At 43.4% G+C, this 22,852-nt stretch overlaps 1 protein-coding gene and 3 non-coding genes across 7 annotated transcripts; 1 reads left to right on the top strand and 3 right to left on the bottom strand.

Annotated features, from left to right (window-relative positions):
• Positions 1-127: 127 nt before the first annotated feature.
• gigyf2 (GRB10 interacting GYF protein 2) lies at positions 128-21,291 on the bottom strand. Of its 4 annotated transcripts, XM_086128707.1 has the most exons (30): positions 21,080-21,291; positions 20,727-20,876; positions 15,705-15,756; positions 15,384-15,543; positions 14,156-14,251; positions 13,534-13,642; positions 13,145-13,250; positions 12,954-12,994; positions 12,843-12,875; positions 12,668-12,763; positions 11,603-11,808; positions 11,366-11,513; positions 10,727-10,981; positions 10,479-10,639; positions 8,104-8,260; positions 7,850-8,016; positions 6,993-7,087; positions 5,599-5,727; positions 5,386-5,516; positions 5,193-5,293; positions 4,778-4,918; positions 4,512-4,670; positions 3,599-3,877; positions 3,042-3,164; positions 2,675-2,947; positions 2,339-2,538; positions 1,486-1,637; positions 1,196-1,392; positions 824-974; positions 128-741 (listed from the first exon to the last, which is right to left on the bottom strand). In XM_086128707.1, exons 3-30 carry the CDS (start codon positions 15,740-15,742, stop codon positions 674-676), a joined length of 3,972 nt encoding a protein of 1,323 aa, XP_085984833.1. In that variant the 5' UTR covers positions 15,743-15,756; positions 20,727-20,876; positions 21,080-21,291; the 3' UTR covers positions 128-673. The 4 variants fall into 4 exon arrangements, with proteins under 4 accessions (XP_085984833.1, XP_085984832.1, XP_085984831.1 ...); XM_086128706.1 differs by lacking the exons at positions 20,727-20,876; positions 21,080-21,291 and adding an exon at positions 17,170-17,244; XM_086128705.1 differs by lacking the exons at positions 20,727-20,876; positions 21,080-21,291 and adding an exon at positions 16,209-17,145 and having other exon boundaries at positions 2,675-2,944.
• On the top strand, positions 17,845-17,916 carry trnap-agg (transfer RNA proline (anticodon AGG)). Its single transcript has one exon. It is a non-coding gene; the product is annotated as a tRNA-Pro (tRNA).
• trnaw-cca (transfer RNA tryptophan (anticodon CCA)) lies at positions 18,342-18,413 on the bottom strand. Its single transcript has one exon. It is a non-coding gene; the product is annotated as a tRNA-Trp (tRNA).
• trnag-ucc (transfer RNA glycine (anticodon UCC)) lies at positions 18,956-19,027 on the bottom strand. Its single transcript has one exon. It is a non-coding gene; the product is annotated as a tRNA-Gly (tRNA).
• Positions 21,292-22,852: the final 1,561 nt, after the last annotated feature.

The following is a 22,852-nucleotide window of genomic DNA, read 5'->3' as shown; positions in this document are numbered from 1 at the left end:
TCATACCAAAGACAACAAAAATAGAAAAAAAGGTTCATACAATGACATTAAGAGCATATCACATTTCACAACACAATATTAAAAAGTTCGACTCGAGCAGATCATCTTCAATAAATTATAATACAGGTGCAAGTTGAAAGTTTATTAATTCATTTATTTTTTTTAAACAGCCTAGTATTTTACAAGAAATAGATAACTACTTGGGACTTGGAGCATGTCCTTAAAACAGGACATAAAGTAGGCACCGATCCTTGGGCTCAACTTTGCCGTCTTAATCCACCAACAACCATTGGTCGGGAGAGGGGGCAAAGATAAGGGAAGATGGGCAGAATTTGTTGGGGGGTCGGAGGGGGGGGGGGGTTCAAATTCAATAAATAGAAGAATGGATATAAACTCTGTAACTTGAACAAAAGCCAAATTGAAAAATAACACTTTTGCCGACTGTGGCAAAAAGCATTGATTGTATTTCATAGTCCCATTTGATGGAAAAATAACACACAGCCTCAGAGGGCACTTGGTCAGATTTTGGATGTTTTGGATTGCTATTGGCAGATAAGGTCTGACAATGAATGAAGGCCGTAAAAGAAAAAAAGATGAAAAAGTATGGCAGCTGCGGTCGAGGGCGGGAAGGGGTTCGAGTCATTTCGTGGCCGTTTTGCCTGGCTGCGTTCCCTTAAAAATCCTCCACAGTCTCAATCTCCCCCATATTCAGTCTCTCGGACGATGCGTTAACAGAAAAACCTAAAAGGCATAAAAAGTAAAACAAGAGCGTTCAGACAGTTCCCAGGCTGTGACGAGCTGCAATGAGATGATTGGCGCTCACCTAGAAGGCTTGGATCCGCACGGACCATCTTTTGCTTCTTTTTCTTCTTCCCTGAGGTGACCGTCTCAAAGCGCTGCTGCTGCTGCTGCTGACCACTTGTGTGGTTGGCCTGGTAGAGCGTTGATGATCCCGTCCCACCCCATACAGAATCCTTGACGGGAAGGAATATTACAACACATTTAGAGACTGCAGGTCTGAGCACCCAGTTCTGATTTGTTAACTGTCGATTTATTTCTATGTGCATTTTAAGTGCCGCATATCTGGTATGGCTGCATTATTATAGACTACTAAAACTGACATAATAACAAAAACTAAAATGCCATTTTGGTTAATAAAATTGCTTTGAACCTTTTCAGGGAGAGCGGTTACTACCTGCTGCTGTTTCAGGGCTTGCGGATGGTTCTGCGGGGGCGACGCTTTTTGCTGGTTAGCGTTCTGTTTGGCACGACGTTCCAGGAACTGCTTGGCAAAGTCTTTGGCCTCGGGAGTGTCCCCCAGGTAGGCCCTGACGTAGTCGTGCACTTCGTACGACGAGTCCACTTCTTTCAGGAACGATGCAAACGTAGGAACTGTGACAAAAGTGCGCGTGTAGGAGAGCGGAAACATGAATTCAAATGGACGGTTCTGTCTCCGCGCCACCCATTTTTTGCGCAGCTATTTACCATCCAGATTGTTGGCGGTGTTGAGGCTGTGCAGAGTGTGCTCACACCACTGCATGAAACTGTCCAGCTGACTCTTGTTGACCCCTTGAAACAATTTGAGCAGCTTCTCTTCCTCCTCCGCCTTCTTGTTTGCTCGCCCACTCAAGGAATTACTGGACACACACAAAAATAAAAAAAATTAAAAAATCAAGATAAAGTATTTCAAAAGTTATTCCGCTATTAATGTGACAACTCACTTGAGAAAAATATATTTTAGAGAGGCGAAGTCAAAAACAAATGAGCTTTGGTTTCATCCGACCAAGTATGCAAATGTAATCATGTCAACTGAGACCAATTTTGAACTTTTTGGCCATAGTTCGAAAAGGTATGTTTGGTGCTAACATAACACTGCTCATCACCGAAAGGCCACCCAAACTTCAGTGAAGCATGATGGTGGCAGCAGTTGTTTCTCTCCATCTAGAACTTAAGCCTTTGACAATGCGCAGGGAATTACGAACAGATGTATCGGTTAACATAGTGCCTTAAAGTGTCAGGCCGATCTCAAACCAGAAAAAGCTTACTAGAACAGCCCAAATTTTATTTGGAGTGAATCAAGGGTGCTTAAAATGGTAACAGGCGCGTGCTGACTTGCATTTATCACGAGTTTGAATGTAATTGGTTAATTCTGAACGCCGCCACATCCTCAGTTGTACTTACTTCCACTCTAAGAAAAAATAGTAACTTCAGATTTACGTACAATTAAAAGGTGATTTATGCGGGTGTATTTTCCCCCCCCCATCTAAAAACCCTGGCCTTTGGGGAAACAAAGGGTGTGTAGACATTTGATATGAGTTTTGGCAGCTTCAGCTCTTACCTGAGATTGGCATTGCCCTTGTTTTTCTGCGCATTTCCTTTCCTGGTGGGCGGAGGCTGCTGGACGGCCTCCTTCACGGCTTCGTCCCAGAAGCCCATGTTGGAGTTGTGCGTGTCCCCCCAGATCCCGCTCGAGTCCGCCGCCCAATTTGAGCAGGGCGTGATGTTCACGGATCCCCATACGGAGTTGCTCAGAGATGTCTGACGAGAACGACACATTCATTTGCTTGCTTCAAATCTCAATCTCTTCCACCAAGTAGGTTAAGACCCTCAACAAACAGCCGTTCACTCTTTCGTTTTACAAGCGGGGTGCTCTTGCATGATATGGGTTACATACAGTTCTGTTGTGCGGTCGGGCCGGCTGGCTGAAGATGTGGTTCTGTTGCTGCTGCTGCTGTTGTTGCTGCTGCTGCTGCTGCTGCTGCGGCGGCTGCTCCTTCCTCTGTTTCATCTGCTGCGCTTCCTCCCTCTGAATCTCCAGCAGGGACTTAGTAACAGGGGCCTGTTTGGCGGCGTGGCCCCACCCCGACAGCTTGGCCTGAGCCTGCTGCGCCTGCTGCAGCGCCTGGTGCTGCTGAAGCTTCAGGAGCTCCTGCTGCTGACGTTGCTGCTGCAAGTGGAAGGTGGGGGAAAATAATCATGTGAAAAATGATCTGAAGTAAAACAATACATAATAGGCATTCTGGTGATCAGGATGGTTTTACCTCTTCGAGTGCCTGTCTTTCCCGCTCCTCTTCCAGTTTCTGGATCTCAGCTAATGACAAGGTGTTTTGATTCTTGTTGCTCGTGTTGGCAGACTGATGACCCCACTTTGATGACAGCGGTAGCTACAAACAGGGAAGATTGTTGGTTGAACTTGACAAATATTTTTTAAGGTTATAAGAAAATAAATCAGGGGTGGGCAAAGTAGGACCCACTCCGTTCTTCAGTCTGGCCCACTGATCATTTACATTATAAACAGTCCCGTATGATTGGCTCCATTTATGCCCCACACAAACATCACTGCGTTTGTCTGCTATGTGATATAATTAACTCATCCACTCCCAAAGACGTTTTTAAACATCTTTTCAGTCTTGGTCTAGAATTGGCTGGTACTGAATGAGTTAACAGAAATTGCTGATCCGGACACCCAATGATTTATAAAGGAACATCTTGAAAATGATCCGCCCAACTTTTGTCATCCCACTGTATTTGTTGTCTTACTCCTTTGCATTCTGCACCCACAAAGCTTTGCGGTTACTGTCCAGCAAAACGACTTCACCTTCATTTGTGCAAGCTGCTGCTGCTGTTGCAGTCTCCTCAGAGCCTCCTGTTGCTGCTGCCTCTGTCTCTGCAGCTCCTGCTGTCTCTGCGCCTCCTGCTCCCTCCTCTTCTGCTCCTCTTGCTGTTGCTGAGCTAGGGCGGCCGCAGCTGCAGCAGCTGCGGCTGCCGCCGCCTCGGCAGCCGCCACAGCGGCCGCTGCAGCTTCCTCCTCTGCTCGCTTCTCCTCCTCGCGCCTCCTTAATGCTTCCAGCTCCTCTTGTTTTCTGCGCTCCTCCTCCTGTGTGAGTCAGACTTGTCAGGCGAGGGAAAAGGCCCGCTCGGTAAAAGTAAATAATAATGGTCTGCTTCCAGCCAGGCTACACACCGAGCAATATGGCTGATACGAATAAATTGCATGTGGTGGCAACACAAAATAGGGGGGCAATAAAAAAATGGTGACCCCTAGCGTATTTTACGCGAAACAATTTGAAGCGCAACATACACGTCTCGTGAAATATTCTCGTGTTGAATTTGAGGATGAACCTGAAATGCACTCATCTTTGCAGGTGAATTTAATTTTATCAGTCATTTTTAATTTCCTTTTGTTTTTTTTGCAGAACTCTAACAAAGAGCTGAACAGTGTAAAACAGCAGCTTGAACCACGACCATTTTCAAGGACTGCCACCTCAAGCAAGACATACTGTTGATCAATCGCGAAGCGTCGCCTCGGTCTCATGTAACAGAATGCTGATGGGGATTATTGAAATACCAATTCGAATTGAAGCAGGAAGTGTATTGGTCCAATCTTGGATGGGTCGCCTCTTGTGAATTTTGTCTTTTTGCTCCTTGTGAGGGAGCAGCATGTTGTGCAAACTCTGAGGAGTCGGACATGTGCATTCCAAAGCTTTGACAAGGCGAGTGGCTGGCTGTACCTGTTTGCGAAGGAACTCCTCCCTTTTCTTCCTCTCCTCTTCCTCTCTTCTCCTCTCCTCAAGCCTTCGCAGGGCTTCCTCTTGTGCCAGTCTCTCCTCCTCCTCCTTTTGTCTCCGGTGTGCCTCCTCCTGTTCTCGCTGCCGTCTGAGAGCTTCCTCCTGCAGATGTGGACACCGTTGATACTCTTATCAACACCCCGATCAAATGTTTTGCAGGCAATTTGATTTTTTTTTAAAAATTAAAGAAAAAAGCTCAATCGCTCAACCTGTTTTTGTCTCGCTAACTCCTCCTCCTCGAGGCGCTTGCGCTCCTCCTCTTGACGAGCCCGCAGCGCCTCCTCCAGACGCTTCCTCTCTTCTTCTTCCCTTTTGACTCTAATTTCAGCTTCACGCCTGTCCAGTTCCAACTGAAGGATAAGGTGAGAGAACAAATAAGCCTCATATATTATGCATTTTGTTCAAATTAAATCATGTGTAAGTTATTTATTTTAAGGACATGAGTTCAAAATGATATTAAACCTAGTTTGGGATCATCGTTTATGGTAAATCTGATGGGTTTGTCTTTGGAAATTTTCAATTACATGCATGTTTTTGTTTTCACAATTGGTGGTAAGGCTCGGCCTCTGTCCCGCAGTAGTGGATTACTGTAGTCTCAATTTCTTCAGTGGAAATACAAATTACCTTTGCAGCCTTTGATTTTTCTAACTGCTGCATCTGCTCAATGGTTGGCGCCTTTGCCATGGACTCTATGGGCAAGTCCCACACACTGCTGCCATCCCATGCTGTTGAGAAAAAAAACAAAAAAACAATCAGGTGTGACAGCCGCTAGTATTTCTTTTATTTCTTTTTTTACACTTCAGTGAAGTTGACTTACGGCTTGACGTAGCTGGCGGGTGGTTTGGTGTGCAAGGAGCCTGAGAGGACGGCTTCTGCATTTCCCATACAGAACCAGAGTCCGGGACAGATAGGGAACGTGTCACAGGAGGTAGAAGGCTCTCAGATGTTCTGCAAAACGTGGACAGAACACATTGTTACGAAAGGTTAAAATAAGTGTTCTGCGAGTGAATATGTTGAAGTGGTTTCGGACCTTATCTTGAGAGCCTGGTATTGCTGCTGAAGCAGGTTGATCTGCTGTTGGTGTTGCTGCTGCTGTTGAAGAGGCGCTGAGCTCAGCACTGCAGCCTTCTGCTGAGCCAGGGCCTGAGCATACTGCTGCCTAAAAGGCAACAACAAAGACATTTTACCCTTTAATACAAAGGACTAGGGGTCGGGGGGTGTTTAATGGTAGTGCCGGTGTGGTACCTAGTTCTGTTCACTCCCTACTCCTGTAGAGGTTGAGCTGAGAGGCACATACTAAATGTCTCCATTTGGATTTAATTGGCTCAAAAATAGCAGTTTCACATTAAATTAGCATTTTGCGCTTCACCAAAAAAAGCAAAAATTGAAAAGCAAATCTGGAGAATCAACGCAGATAAACTATCACCTCCAATTTAAATGCCGTCGTCATTGATAAACGTAAATGGTTATATTGGAGCAGCTGCTTGCTCGTGCGATGTGCTTTACATGATCTGACTTATAGAGTAATTGTAATTACTATTGGTGATTACCGTACATTCACGACCAAAAGGCGTACTTAAGTCTTACATTTCTCCAAAATGGACAGGGGGCCCAAAAACCCAGGTCGCTGTGTGTATGCAGCGAGTTTCCAAAATTTGTGAACACTGTTGTATGACTTCGATGAGGGGTCCGCTTGACTGACTGATGTTGTGCCAACACGCTATAGAGGAGAGGCAAACCTAACTGAGGACAGCATGCGAACAGCAAGTGGGAACGGTGGGGGTGACAGAGGACACTAAAGGCACACCCCTAGTAAGCGTATATAGGATACATTACGTACATTGTGCAAAACAATGTCCCGAAAACGGACTTGCGAGGAGACATACTTACGAACCACAGTTTAAACGGCAAGTTACCAGTTACGCAGAGGACCATGGGAATGAATCCATGGTACTTTTTATGAAACGGCACCATCTATCCACATCTGCCACTCTTCCGGCCTCACTTGACTTCCAGTATCGACTGTTCTCTCAACCAATCCCCACATTCCTACATATTCGCTTGGGCTATGTCAAGTGATGAAGGACAAGCCTACTTTGCATTTTGAAATGCTACAAAAAGATCACCGACAAACACATCCAGCCCAACCACATCACCAACATGGACGAGATGGCGGTAACTCAAGTTTGGCTCCCACTGCCTTTTAAAAGTGTGCATTGGGTGCTAGTGTACATACATGCTACCGTATTTTTTAAACTAGTGTATGTTTTACCATGCCTGCGTCCAATAACACAGTGTGTCTTGTGTATGTGTTAAATACAGAAATAGTAACTGAGATTACACCTTTTATTACAGTGCGCCATTGAATATGGTAGTCGACTAGCCAAACAATCGGTACTGCATTTACTTACAAATGGACCTTACCTTAAGAGGTACTGATATTGAAGTTGCTGTAACTGGTAAAGGTTGAGCGCAGTGAGCTCCTGCTGTCTCTTCAACCTTTCTTGATCGGTGTCGCCCTGCATCAGTATCATAGGACAGATACACATGGTTGTTAACAATCAAGCAAGATAGGTGAAAAGGAGATCTAGATGTGTACCTAAAGTTTTGCAATTAATGTTTGCGTATGAGAAATACAATACAGTGCTTTCTTCTAAAGGATGAAAAAAGCAAAATCCCGAAGAAAAGAGTGGAAATAACTTGACCTCATTTCGCAGTCACAAAAACCAATTTGCACTCAAAAAGACCTGTAAAGTACCCACGTTTACGATTAAATTTAGGTTTGCTTTACTTTTGCTCCACCAGGGTGAAGAATAACATTCATGAGCAATGAAAAGACCTTTTGTGCATTATGTGCTCGAAACTACCATTGCAATGTGTATTTTTTTGGAAATTCAATAAAAATCTACCAACTAGAAAGCAGATTTGGACAAAGTCCCCCAAAAATCAAAGAGGATGGGAAAAACCAAAATGCGCGTCATGCCACAGATGCGGCGCACACATGAACCATTGTGAAATTTGTGAAATCTGTTAAGACGATCGACATCAGTCTGAATATATTGTTGGTATTGTTTGGCTAAATGTTTTGTTTTTCAGCACGATGCCTATTCTCATTCAGTACCAGCCAATTCTAGACCAAGTCTGAAAAGACGTTTAAAAACGTCTTTGGGAGTGAATGAGTTCATATTGTTTGGTTAGCCCATGTCATTGTTCAGTAATTCAGGTTTTAAAATCATCCTGCAGTGCACTGTTTAAAACAGCGCCCATATGTGACCACGGACCTGTAGAGGTGGAGGCGCTGGGCCCGGCGTGAACGGGACTCTCCCCCAAATCTTCATCATCTCCCCCAAAGCCTGAAAGATGTCATCGCAGCCTCTTTTAACCAGGAGAGACATGGTGAAGTAACCTGCCTGGAACCATTCCGCCATCTCCTGGTTGCTGAATGGTCCTGGAGACAAAAATGAAAGATAATGTTCAAAGTGGCCTCACTGAGATTCCCGAACATTGTTCTTGTGACTTCCTGCATCCGTCTTACCCTGTATCTCCCCTTGAGGGTCTTTGTAAAACCACTTGAGTGCAGCCTTGTGGGTGAGTGGCAGACCTGCAGGTTTGGGCTTTTCAGAGGTTTTCGCTGCTAGTCTGTCATCATCCACCACACCATCTTGGAGGTAAGCCACCATCTTCTCTGCCTCCTGGAGACAGATGGGTGAAGAAAGCCAAAGGAGTGGTACAATTTAGAGTATGTCAATATCTTTGCAGTGAAGCATCTTTTTGGACAAGGATGTTCTAGAAAAGTGAATGTTACTTGACCATCTGCATTATTAGAGCAACACAGCGAACCCAATTGCACACAAATAAAACTAAAGATACAAACGATAGAGCGTTATGGTTATATGGTATGGCAGCGCCATGTTGGATAAGTTGAGAACTAAAATAGACTTCTTGCGTGTGATGTCCTCACTCATTTGCAACGGAAGAGGAATTGAATCAGTGAAAAACATTTTTTTCCGATTTCTGGTCATTCACCAAAAATAGTTGAATTTGTGCAAAGTGAATATCTGGGAACTTACTACGTTACAAATATAGTGGGTCCTTGGTTTAACAGTCAGAACATGTTGAGATTATGAATGGTGCAGGAGGGAATGCTCAGTTACTCTTGTACTTACTGTTTGTCTTCTGATTGTGATAGAGGTTTGGCAGTAGAAGTGTTTTTCACATAAATAATTATTTACTACTGCATTATTCTAGTAACAGACCACCACAGGGCTTTGCAGCTTATTACGTACCAATTCAGGTTATCATATTTTCACGACCATATGGCGCATGGTAAAATGTATGCCAACTTAAAAATAAATAAATAGAAACGTAGCATGGATCCATGCTAGCGTATGTTTTTAAAAGGCACGGGAGCAAAACTGAGTTTGGTGGTACTTCAAGTATTTAACGATGTACTCACATTATTTTTGCATCAATCCTCATCCACAAATCCAACAAAGTCCTCATCATCTGTATCTGAAATGAATAGATGGGCGAGTTCTCCAACGAACACGCCAGGTTTCCTTTAGTTAGTTGTGAGAGTAGGTCTTGTTGCTGTGCGGCTCCTCAGAAATGATGCTGGCTTTTTCAAAAGCTCGAACTAACTTGCACGCATAAACGTTACTCCAAGCATCCACAATCCATTTACAAATTGTGGCGTTACTCGCTCGGCGCTCCCTTCCAGTCTTTGCATAGCTGCGTTCGCCATCTGTCATCCATTGCTCCCACGCCGCTCGCATCTTCAGTGAAACACTTTGTTTACACCCGCGTCCAGCGGTCGGAGTTCCTTCGTCAAGCCTGCTGAAATTATGGCAAGCTCCGAGATCATTTGCTGCTTTTTTCACAGCGGCTGTGAGATGGGCAAGGATGGTCACAAATCAGCAGGGATGGTAAGGCGTGGGAAAAAACATCCGCTCTTCACATAACCCTCAGTCAGTCATTCTCTCATCAATCCAGTCTTTTTGATTTGCCTTAACCAACACTCCAGCTGGAAACTTTTCTTTTGGCACAGTCTTTTTCTCTTAAAAATCATGATAAGTGGCAGTTTCTGTCCATTGCTATGGCAACCAAACAAAAAAGTAAAAGCTGTCTTCTCGTGCCCCATTGTGCGTATCGCTGGATGTGTTGTCGGCAATCTTTTTACAGCAGTAGGAGCGGAAGGTGGCCAGCTTGTCCTTGTAGTCTGCCAAAGTTGTTGCGCCACGCTAGTCCTTGTCCGTATGGAAAGTTGGCACTGTTTCATAAAGCCAAAGCGCCAAGACAGACCTTGAAAATGTTTGATTTTCATTTCTTCTGCAAGCATTTTTGCCCTCAGCGTCGTTTTCTTGACTTGGCGAAGCTTGCTCTGCTGCTTCCTCCACTTGCGAACCAAGGATTCTTTTATCTTCAATTCTCTTGCGGCTGCTCGATTGCCGTTTTCTTCCGCATAACTGATCGCTTGAGGTTTGAACTGTGCTTTGTTGGTGTCTCTTCATAGGTTCCATATTCCGGGGTCCGACGTTGTTTTTCCCAATGCATGTACAGGCATTATATCCACCTACCAGTGGGCGTGGCCGATAGCATCCTCTTTCACGCCCGCCATTCCCCTTTAATGTCCTCATGCCGTCCCCAGTTAAGTCTGTCTTTGCTCTACATAAACAGCATATCTGCATGACATCAGTTAGTCGAGCGGAGCGCTCATCGAAGTCACACAGGAACATTCACAGATTTTGGAACTCTGCGAATAGATTTGGTGCGCCACATTATTAGGGCGCCCTGTCCAATTTGGAGATCATTTAAGACTTTTAAGTGCGCCCTATAGTCGTGAAAATACGGTACATCGCAGCCATAGGGACAGAACTCTGTCTAAAACCAAGGACCTCCAGCGCAAGTTACCTGCTCAAAGTGCTTCAACCCCTCATCTTCATCTGTGTCATGTGACATGGGGGTGGGCCTCGATATTGGTGCTAACACACTTGATGAAAAAGGAAGATGGTTGTTCATGGCCACAAGAACCTCCATGGGCTTCTGCATGGTGGATGACTGTGTGCGAACTTCTGTGAGGAATAGACAAATACCATGGGGTACTCTCAGTATTCTCTTTTCAATAATTCTTTACAGTCCATCCGAAGAAGAAAGGTCACCTGGGAGGGTGGTGGAAATATGGGTCATGGGTATTGACATGCTGTTTGACAATGGGACGTGCAGGGGAACTTGGCAGGGCTCTGGCAGTCGCTCCAGGGGAGGTTGTCTTTCAGCTGGCCTTTCAGATTCCTCCGTTCTGTTGGGATGGCTTGGCGACACAGACTTGGGAGTCGCCTGGTCCTCTGGGATTGGCGGAACGGCGGGTGAGGGGACAGATGGCGCCTCCTCCGACACTCTGCTCACTCCTGTGAATACTAAAACAGAAGAGCGGGGGGGGGGGGGGGGGCATTGCGTAAAGAGGAGTGTAACAGCACTTTTTCTTGTTGTGGTCCATAGTGTTGCAATTGATCACAAACAAAAAGACGGTCTCTCTCATGGTGCGCTGGGCCCAGTAATGGGCTTCTAAGTAGCTCTTTCTCTTGCTTGGTTGATTAAGTGGGCCATTAGCTTTTTGTCTGTGAGTTTCACTCAAAAGTTTTCACTTTCCATTTGCCTATGCCCATTTAACTCAAGTTCTTGGAAGCAGTTACCAGTAAAAATGTCGGTTAGCTGCTGCTTAGAATAATTCAGCTGGAGATCCTGCATGAGGATTCCATTTCGAGTGACAATGACACTGCTTGAATTTGAAAGGGTCCAACCTTTCCGGTCAGAATCTTGCTTAGCCTCCGTTTCTGTTTCTTTGGTCTCCTTGGGTTGGCTGTCTTCCTCCTCTAGGGATTCCTCACACTCTTCCAAAGGTTTAAAATCCAACTCTGCCTCCTCCAGGATGGGCTCTTTGGAGGCTTTCTGCGAAGGCAGCAGAAGTCTCCGTGGTAAACTTATGCAAAGATATTACATTTAGAGATATCTGCTGATCTTGACAGATCTTTGCTTGCCTTGAGTGAGAGAAAGGCCCCCGACGAGTCAAAGGTGCCCGCCTCCTCCTCTGCGTCCTCCAGACACCACTCCGGCAGAGCGTCCCTGTCGTCGTCCAGGCTGCCACTGCCTGAACGCGTCGTCCTGTAGCCGCGCTCGTCTTCTCGCGAGTCAAACGGGATGCGGCGCCGCTGCTCTGGATGCCACACTGCACTCCGAGGCCCATCTAGTTGGGAAGGAAAATTAAAACAAACACACTCAATAGCTTCAAAAAAAGCAAAGGATCAACATGGGGTCATTGTGGTGGATTGTGACAGCTTTGACTGAGACAGTTTTCCAACTAGTCTGGACACACAGGGGGCCTCAAGCCATAGCCTACGACACAAGTGTCAAAGTCAAGGCCCGGGGACAAGATCTGGCCCGCCACATCATTTTATGTGGCCCGCCAAAGCAAATCAAGCATGTCAACTTCCATGATGCTTGCTGAAGTCTGAACCAACATTTCAAATTGTCATATCCAATCCATAACAACATGTTTGAACAAGCCATTATTCTTAACTTCTGATTTCAAAACAAATCATCCATCAATTTGTTGTTCGTTGTGTATGTCATATGAGGAGGTGGTTAAACATTTATATGGTTTTAAAAAATTCACAGTCATAACCGCGACAAAAATGAGTTTGACACTCCTTGCCTGAGGGGTCCGTTAAATAAAAAGAAATAATGTCCATAGACCAAGTCCACATGCTGGCTGTCTAGCCCGATTAAAAATAATAATAATCATCCTTTCTCCTTAGTCTTATGTCAGTCTTAGCAAAGATGCATTTCCAGGGTGTCTCTACCGATACGTCACATTTGCGCTGACTATTTGTTGACGTGAACGAAAGCACTCACGTTCTTTAAAAGAACTAAACCAAATTTCAAAGCTACTGTGAGATTCGAAGTTGAGGCCACAAAATTGAAGGTTAACACCCTGCAAAAGTTGATAAAGGGGTCAAAAAGTACTGCTGTGTGTCAGTGCGGTCCCAGTCACTGTCCCAACGGGAACCTTGCAAGCATCCCCCACCCCCAGTCGTTATCCTCACCATTCTGATCGTCACGAGAGGTACGCCAATTCTCACTCTCCGAGCGCGTGAAATCGTGTTTCCTCGACAGGCCAGCATCATCGTAGTTGTTTCGAACTGGAAACGAATGAGTCAAGATCGTTAGAGGTGAGGTAAGTTGGTTTTCATTTGACATGGTGTGACTGAACAAACTTACCATGATTCATCTGGAAATGTCCTGGGGCAGCATCTACATGGGAATAAAGAAAAGCAAAATAACCGAGTGTTTGCCAACATCGATGAATAAATGACTTATTTCTCCATTCACCTGGGTCTTTCCGACCTGGTTTTTCAAACCTTCTATCACCCCTGTTGGAAAAACAACGACAGTTAATCAGAATGTGCTTGATATCTCACCAAGATGATACATTATTAAACAGTGCATTCAACTTTCCTAATTTTGCATGACTGTCTTTAGGCTGTGTCCAGACTTGAAAGCACAAATCAATGTAGCAGTACCTTTCCTCCCAGCTCTGGGAGCGATGCATCTCCCTGCCCCCACGGCCAAAACCTTCCACATCATCAAAACTTCTTTGGTAAAACCCTCCGTCTCCCCTTCCACGGCCTGAAAACAACAATAAACTCAAGATTAATTCAAAAGTCACCACATTACTCTGCAAATGAAATCAATATTTCTATGATGGAGGCACATCAATGCAAGATGAGCGAAAACAACAGAGCACGAATAGAACACCACTTGTCTTGAGACGGGCCTGAATTCAACAGCATCTCAACAATTCGCAGTTGTTATTGCTTTTCTTAAAAGACGCAGACGCAACTTTTAAAGTCCTGTATAAATCAACTCCACCGCAGCCATAAAATTAGAAAGGAAATTAAGAAGTGCTTACCTCTACCCCTTGAGGTACTTCGGCCTCGAGGCGCCCCCACTACCGGACCGCCTCCTCGCCCTGTCAGCCGCAGTACAGCTGCACTGTTTACAGACATGGAGAAATTTCTCTGCAAACACCAACAAAAGAGGTCAAAACAATTGTCAAAGATATTTTTCATGCAACTTGTATAGCATTGCTGTCCTGAACTCTTTTTTTTTTATTCAGGAAGAATTAAAAAAAGAAATGGTTTTACAGTAATGCAGTTCCTAAATACACGCACAGATACAAATGGCCATGACGACATATTCACTGTTGGTTTCATGTTTTAACGTTTGTAATTGACTTATAAGTCAATGCCCGAACAAATGAAATAGTGGCTATCTTTGACAGCCATGTATTAGAAGAAAAACCTCTCAGCTTGTAACGAAACGAAGATTCTTTGAATAGTTGGGTCAGCAACACAGTTTTAACAGCAACAGTATTTGCTTATGTAGCATGTTACAGAAAAAATGGAAATGGTTTGAGATGCAAAATGGCACATCACCACCGAATGAATTTTAAGCATCAGGATGAGATTGAGTGAATTCAGCTTTTTTTTTTTGGAGAACGGACAGACATATTAAAGGATAGGCAGTTCTACCTGTTCTTCCTCCGTAAAAGAAACTAGTGCCAGAGGCAGCAAAGGCTCCTCTTGCAATATGGGCAGGAACTCCTTATCATGCAAATCTATAGGGATCTAGCAGAAGATAACACACAGGTCAACATAAAACACTTGTGTTACTAACTGTAACCGCCACAATATCTCGGTTCATTGTTCACATCAGAGAGTTGATGCCTGCATCTACTGTTGTATGGCCTGTTTGTATGCATTGCTGCTCGGGTGTGTGTTCAAGGAGCAGTTCTTTCAAGCTTAATAATTAGCGTACCATCAAGTCAAGTACAACTTTACTGTCAACATCTATGCTGACTTCCATTTGGCATTACACGTTAACATTACATTTATTTTTTAAGAGCTTTTACTGTTTGAACATTTTGGTGTTCAATATACAACATATGATAGGCTTGTCGCACTTTTTATGTCGGTTTGAAAGCAAACTTGAAATGGAGTGACCAACAGCTTGAAGCAAGCATGCTTTGATCTTAATTGGAGAAGTGGAAGCAAGCGAATTCCTTGGAGTGAGGGCCGCGCTTTTTCAGTTGCTGCCCCAAAATTGTGGAATGAGCTGCCCAAGCTCCTTTGACAGGCCAACCCACTTCCTGTTTTTAAAATCTCTCTTTTTTTTATGTTTTAAATTTAATATATTTTTCAAAAATGTTAATTTTAATGAATTTTATTGCCAGCAGATCACATAGTATAAAACATCAACAATAATACAATCTCAACAACTATTCCAGATGAGTTCGGATGTTATTTTATGTTAAATGTTCAGTGAGTCGCTTTGTTACAGCTGCAGCTGTGTGAAAGCAATATATAAATAAAGATGTGTTATTGTATTGTATGTTTTATTATATAATGTGTTCTGCTATGGTTGAAGTTGGTGTTTAAACCATTTTTTTTTTTAATCGGTCTTATATCCCCAAGTACCCTTTGTCCATTCTTGTTCCTTGCTGTTTATCCCCTCCTAATAGTTATGCGTTAAGCGCACTTTAAATAAAGTTGGATTGTTTTTTTAAACAAATTTGAGTGTGTTTTAAAACATTTAAATGTGTCGAAACCCCGTGGGAGAGGTAAAACTATTGGGAAACAAAAATCACGGTCTCTCAATATTACACATTTTCACTTATTTTGGGTGGGCCTGGATTTCATCTGATATATGGGGGCTCACTGTATTTAAAACGTGCTATCAGCTGAAGAATGTCATGTTTACCTTGTTGTCTTTTACATAAAGTGCTAACATTTCTTCTCTTCCGTAACGGTAGTCTGCAAGCTTGTACTTTGGCAATGCAGGCGAGAGAGGTGGCGAGGCAACAGCATTGTTGTTGCTTCCTCCGCCTGCGCCACTTCCACCTCCAGACAGGGCACGGAGCCTGCACAGAGCCAGAAGGTTAGTAAATGACTGAATGAAAAGATGGAGGTGGCACGTCTTAACATGTCGGGAGAGGATGCAGTAGTGGGGGGTGGCTCACCACTGAAAACTATTTTCACAACAAACGAATCCCCCATTATGATCCTAAATGTACTACTTTACCATTCTGGTCCAAAATTAAGTGTCTGGGTCTCCGCCATTTCTTCGTGAAGGTCTAAAATGTAAAAAGAGAATTAATTCAATTAATCAAGTGCATACTACGTCACTGTTTATTAAATTTTCACGCTTTGTTGTCAAGAACAGGCTGTTGTGTTCCACTCAACAAAACTTTGTTTCATTTTGAAAGAGATTTTGTCAGCTGATGAGTGTTAACATGTCCCAGCTCCCCCTATGACAGAGCCCACCCACTGACACACACAACAAGTTTATGATTTAAATGCGCTAAAGCTATTTTAGCTCTTGGGCTTGTGGGTGACTATATCAGACACCTGAAATTGACAAGGGAAATAGTCTTCACTTCGAGTACAAGGCGGAATGTGAAAACGGGATGCAAGACAAGTCATCAAGTAATTTTTTTTACGTCCACTCAAGTTGCCACACTGAAGGTATGCTAATTGGGCCACAAATGGTAAAGGGGGGCAACAGTCGACTCCCAATCCCACTCACCATATGGGAAGCCGGGATAAGCCACGTGTAAGTTGCAACTTAACGCAGTAAGTCCGATAGAAAGGTGACATGCGTTGTAGATAACACGAGTGGGCAAGGCGACGACAGTTTGGGGGGATTTATGTGGACACGCCCGCTGTCCAGTCATGGTCGAATACATTTAAGGAAACGCTACGCTACACCATGAATGGCCGGCCGCCCAATAACAGCAAAGCTGCTCTGAACATAAAATCTTCCCAGTGACACGTTTGTGAAACTACCAGGCTCTACACTGATAACTTTGTCCCACCAAGTCATAAATAAAAGCCACTCGGTGCAGGGGTTATGGTTCGGATGGTGACGCTGACATTACTTCACGGATGGCTCATTTAAAATCGTCACGTTAGCAACATTTACACGCGACAGTCTGTCAATATAGTTAGTTCCCGTGAGCAAGAATGCTTAAGAAGGCCTTACAAAAGTAGCCCTGTTGTGTCTTGCGGTATTTTGATTACGGTGCGAGAAGCTGTATGTTTTTGGCAGACACTTTGATGCCACACCACAGCTAACTCTTGCGTTAGCCGCCATGCTAAGAAAACGCTAACTGCAGTTGACCAAGTGCACACAGCGTTAAATCACAGCTGAGGAGATTCGAGCAACCGCGGTGATAAACACACACGTAACCACAAGCTCATCCACCTCGACATGTTGTCATATACCGATGATATCAACAATAACAATCGCGATATTGCCACCGTAGCACAAATTAATCCTCGAAAAACCCAGGCACTTGTGGCTAGCATGCTAACAGGTTAGCTCACGAGCTTTTTTGGACAGAGGCCTCCCGGAGTAAACACGGAGGAGGCTTCGTTAACAGTCCCCCCCAAAAAGCAGCCCGGCTCGGCTTGATGTTGGCTTTACGACGTGGGACTTTACTTCCAGCAGTCTCGTGCTGGTAGGGCGTCTATTTTGGCTGTCTTACCTCTGCTTGATGTGACAGCGCAAGGTTTTGAATTCGAGTAGAGTGTGTAAGCTCTCTCTCCCTCTCTCTCTAGCTCTCTCTCTCTCTCTCTCTCTCTCTCTCTCTCTCTCTCTCTCTCTCCTCACCCCCTCCCCTCTGCGTTATTCTGAATCCCACTGGAGTTCTAGGCACAACACGCCTTGCTGTTATATGATTGGGTGCTGCATCAATGCAGGACACGCCTTATTCGCTGCACAGACGAAATATGACCCGTGCAAATATGTAGGGCGTATTCTACTGGGAAATAGCAGCCAATCATACTGCAGCAGCTCGTGCCCTGTCAAGAACGCTAGTGGGATCCATAAAACTCACCCCCTCCCTCTCTAACCACAAGATGGCTGCTTCGGGGGAGTCACATGACAAACAGATAAAACCCGTACATGGCGTGAAAAGAAAATGTGCTGAATATAGTACTACCATCCGCGTGTGAACATGAAGGTCATTTATCACAACATAGTAACTATTATCGCGTGGGATGAAATTGAAAATAAAGCTGATGTTACTGGCGGAAAGGGACTAGTTGTTTAGTCGACTGAACAGACGCCGATGTAGGATGAACAGACGTCGATTATTCTTGGTATCGCAGTTCCTGTATGCTTTAGTTTTGTTTGTAAAAGTAGAGTACCGTTCTTGGGTGGCTCGTTGGTCTAGGGGTATGATTCTCGCTTAGGGTGCGAGAGGTCCCGGGTTCAAATCCCGGACGAGCCCAATTTTTTTTCAACGAATGATAATCGATTCCGACGAAACTCGGCACTGTCTTAAATGTTGTGCTTCACAAGGAGTCAATTCCAGGCCAATTAAAGGTACAGGAATGGCAATTACTACCCCTGACTTCCACTCAGTGGCGATATATCATTTAATCCGTAATTGTTACGTGCTGTTGAAGTCTGTTGTTAACACTCTACACAAATATAATAGTCAAGTCATAACTGCAGTGAATGGTTGTTTAAAAAAAACTTTTCGGACGGGAATAAAATAAGAATAATAATTCAAAAATCATACGGAGGGTGGTAATGGGTGTGTCATGCGTATGTCGATGTTTCCTTCGACGCTGGGCAACCGAGTCCGCTGTTCGAAATGTCTAAACCGCCCAACTTTTAAAATTAAAATGAAATACTTTCCTTAAAAAAAATTGACCCCGACGTGATTTGAACACGCAACCTTCTGATCTGGAGTCAGACGCGCTACCGTTGCGCCACGAGGTCTGACTGAAGTAAGGGTCTTTATTAAACGCATTTAAACAGGAGTCCGGGGGAAGTATGCCGTACTATTTATCATAATGTATTTTTGGTTACGTTTCGCATTTGTTATTCACTGCGTCCAATACACTTGAAACCATTGCTTTAATACTGTTCTTGCTGATGTAGTTGCAATTTCTATATACTATATGACAGTGATCGGCGTTGATTTGAAGAGAATTGCGAAAGAAGTCACCAGCTCTGTAAACACTGCGTTCGCACATAGCAGACAGGCACAAAGGAGTTGGGAGAATTATAATTGGTATGTTACATTAGAGGAAAACAACATTGTTCATTTTATGAACACAGATTTCATACCAGAGCGACGGAATTTGAATTGTTGTTTTTTTTTTATTGAAGTAACACTGCTCGCCACAATTAGAAGTCAGTTGAGCTTCCTGGACTCGCGCACCGAAATATTAATTTATAATTTTGCCTCACTTGAAACACGTAGTTGTCGTTTCAGTTTTGTGCAAGAAGCGAGGTAAAAGTGCAGCTACAAAACTAAATGCGTTGGCCGGGAATCGAACCCGGGTCAACTGCTTGGAAGGCAGCTATGCTCACCACTATACCACCAACGCTTGAAGGTTGGAATCGCCACGTTTCTTTATGATAGGATAATAGCAATAGCCACCCAAATTGATGTTAAGTGTACACCCATTAGCTACGCTTGCACAATCTAATCACCTTGAATACAAAAGATGCCTTAAAAAACAAGCCACAGGACCCTGACGTTTCTATTTTTCCCCACAGCAAGGGCAAACCTTTTTTTTCAAGGTCCCAAATTAGGATTAGTGTGGTGGTGAGCGACACTGTCCCCAAAGTGTTCTTGAGGGCCTGGTAATCCCAGTGGTGGTCAATAAAGCACCGGAACACTTTGTACTGTCTTTGGTAAAAAAAAACTGCTACAGAGGTTGGATTTTTTTATTTTAATGCATACCTATTGAGAAGGTCGACTTTATGATTTACCATACTAACACTTCATAAACAATTAAGATAATCACTAAGGAAAAAATGATTATGTCAGTGTTTCACTTTATGGCTGATGGCTGTGATCAGGCTCAACAAACTTTTCCACGTTGGCCTTTTTTTGCAACTGTCTCCAAAGCAGTAATGAAAATGTAAAATAACCCTGAATATATCATCATGTGTACTTTCAGGCCACTCGTGACCTCGTAGAAAGAATTTGGCTACGGCAGGTTTGGTGCGGTTCAGTTGATGACTTATACAGAGCAAGGCCTCTCTGCACTTTCAAACTGCACAAGCCAGCAGATCAGACACAGCAAATGCCGGCTCCACCAGTCTTTGGAAGTCGGCTTGACAGGTGCGGCCTAGTGCAAACACTAATGTCTTATTTTTAGTGTATGTGGCTTAAAGGCTCACAATTCTCTGGTGTCATGAGAACTGATGCTGAGAGATGAGAGAGATGACAACTTGACCAAGCAAAAGATTATTCAGCATTTTGAATCTTAAACACACTGTGTGTAAATCGGACTCGCTTTTGTGAAAATAAATGAAATAGTGTGCTATAATACTTGTGTTTTATGTCCAGCCAGCAGATAGAAGTGGTGAATCAGTAAACAAGTTGGGGGAAAAAAGGAAAAGGTAAATAATGATAGAAAGATAAGTTAATTATGCTAAATGTTGACTGATTCACCGTTAGAGACGTATTAATGCAAGAATAGTATTTATTATTGCTGTACTTTGTTGCTGTGTCAGCACATTGTACTGAATGGCATTTTTTTGTTTGTTTATTCATTTAAATGCATGAAATGGTCAGATATTTCCTGAGGTCAAAATAGCAAACACACAAATGCTGAAACAATAACTCACTTTGCATTAAATTGTATTGTTCATAATTTTCATCAGCATTTTTTTGTGCAAACTACACTCCACCAACTACAAAGTACTGATTGGATGATAACTGGTTTTGGGACAAAAATCAGAAAAAAAATTAGAAATGCGACTTCGGAGTTGTGTAAGTGACTGTACCTGGGTGTGTGTATGTGCGTGCTTGCCTGCGTACGTTTTCCACCTGTAGACTGGCATGATACACTCACTAATGTTCATGATGTGAGGTTAATGATACAGACATGCGGTACTGTATTTTCAGTGTGCCACCATGAACACACATCTTACAAATTGATGGAAGATAATGGATTCAGCCCTACTAGGAAATGTCTCATCAGTAACTTTGATTTATCATCACAGATTAGCCAGTAATGAAAATCTTGTGAGTCATACTCAACAAACAATTTCACCAAACCTAACCTTACTCACCATAAACATGATTATGTGTTAGCTGATGAAGGATGACAGCTGTGTTGTAATGTTTTTGAAAAGCCCAAGCCTGAATACATCAGGTCACCTCTGCCTCGCCTTTTCCCGGAGCTGCGTGTGAGCACCATGACCCTTCGCCATACGGTCAATCTGGAGGAGGAGGAGACATACTGTTACACAGAAAGGTCATGTCAAATGACCACAATAAGACATGTAAATTAATAAAAAATAAATAAATGACTCCCTCTGCAGAAATGTTACAATCTTATTTTAAGACTTAATCCTCTGCTCTCATATTTAGTTAACCCAGTTAGTTAACCCAGACGTGAGATGCAACTTTTCTTTTGTCCTACCTTATATGAGATTCTGGCCTGTATCACTGCAGTTTCTCCTCCGTTTCTGTTTGGTGGTGTGTGGTGAGATTTTTCTAATACAGTATGTGCTTTGGCTCAGTAAAGCTTGAGAAACGCTGATCTATGCAAAGAAACAAACAAGGGACAGGGACAAATCTTGGCAATCAAGCTCTACTTACAAAGTTTGTGAGTGCAAAAAAAAAAAGTCAAAAAGAAAAATCTGGAGAGAAAAAAAAAGATGTGCGTTTTATGTTTTACCCTGACCACATGTATTTAACCCATTAAGACAAAAGCTAAAGTATAGGTCAATTTATAAGATGTACATGCACATGCCTTTAAGAGCATGTGAGCATCTGGTCATGAGCTGTGGCCAACAGCAGCTCTTAACTGTTTTACTGTTCTGCCTACATTCTAGAAAGGGCTCAAATTTGTATCATTGACATTGGGCACCCGCAGCGGCTCCTCTCTCTCCTGGGGAAAGAAATGTAATCTGTGCTGTATGTTGCACATGTAGCACATTTGACAATAAAGTTGACATGAACATGAACATCATCCTTTCCCTCATGCAAAGGTCTGGCAGTATATAAACATACTGTATAAACCCATGATAAAATGCTTATTTAAAAAAAAAAACGCAATATAGCGGGGTAACACTGTCACGGACTCAACCACCAGATAAGAAGATGCCAATCAGCTGAAAGTCGTTTATGTCTGCTCCTATCCCACGTGGCGAAACAAAGCAAGTAACTCACTCTTTTATATGAAAAAGAAACGAGTATTGGCATTGTGTGATCCAAAGTTGACATGCCCAAGGCACAAAGAGCAATGATTGCAGGTTTTAAGACATGGATTCCACCAGTGGTGCAAATTTCTGGAAGAATGTTTGTTAAATTGTTGTGAAATGAAGTAAATGTGTGTGCGTGCACATGTGCGTGTGCGTGTCCGCAATGGCAAAGGGGCATACATCAATGTGACATGTCCAGCATGTGTTCTTTCATGTATTTTAACCTCTGACTGATATAACAATTTGAGATTAGCAAAGGTCGTAACCAAAGGTCAGATGGAGAGTTCAGGAGTAGTTTAAAGACCAGACTAAATCCAGATGCTCATCTAAGGTTGACCCTTGAAGCAGAGAAGAAATGTGAATTTCTCTATTCTTCCTTTTTTCTTAAGACTGCAACATGGCAAGGAGTGTCTGAATGTTTGTAATGTTGAACTTGAAAGTTATTTGTCACCGCAAAGCTTTGGCATGACATATTTGCTTTATTGAGTGTCTGTATTCAAGATGATAAAAATGTTAAAATCCTTCAAATCCAAAGTCACCAACAAAATGACAAGATGAGTGTTGTCATCATGTGCCACCTTTGCCAAATAAAAGCAGAAATGTGAAACTACCACTGTAGCTGTTACAGATAAAGAAATTTCAGGAGTTCTTCACTGCATCCTGTCTGAACGCCATTGTGTTCTTTTCTTAGATTGAAAAGGAAACAGCACCGTCTGTGTTTGGACCAGCGGTGAACAAGTGAGATAGTGTACACAGAAATCAAGCAGCAAGACAGGAAGAAACAGATGGTCCTCGACAAACATAGCACAGACACTGTTTGAAATTTCATCTGTCTCTCTCACTACTTGCTGTGTGTCTGCTCCTCTGCTCGGTGCTTTAGAAGTAATCAAAACTTTGCTGAGCTGATAGATCAGCACATGCATGCATACTGGCGTCTCTGTTTTTGTTCCAGTAGACCCTGGACTGTCCCACCTCCTGCCTGACTGTGA

This window comes from Hippocampus guttulatus, chromosome 14, assembly GCF_054856545.1.
Source record: "Hippocampus guttulatus isolate MCC_2025c chromosome 14, RoL_Hgut_1.0, whole genome shotgun sequence".
Classification (NCBI taxonomy): domain Eukaryota; kingdom Metazoa; phylum Chordata; class Actinopteri; order Syngnathiformes; family Syngnathidae; genus Hippocampus; species Hippocampus guttulatus.
This window is presented reverse-complemented; position numbering and strand designations above follow the sequence as displayed.

What these genes read in the sequence shown, in the direction of transcription:
- gigyf2 (XM_086128704.1), bottom strand. Translation starts at nt 16,368, where the DNA reads ATGTATTCGACCATGACTGGACAGCGGGCGTGTCCACATAAATCCCCC. An exon ending in GCAAGATTCTGACCGGAAAG is followed by an intron (nt 10,982 to 11,365) that starts GTTGGACCCTTT and finishes CTTCTGTTTTAG; the next exon opens with TATTCACAGGAGTGAGCAGA. An exon ending in TACCAGGCTCTCAAGATAAG is followed by an intron (nt 5,517 to 5,598) that starts GTCCGAAACCAC and finishes CACGTTTTGCAG; the next exon opens with AACATCTGAGAGCCTTCTAC.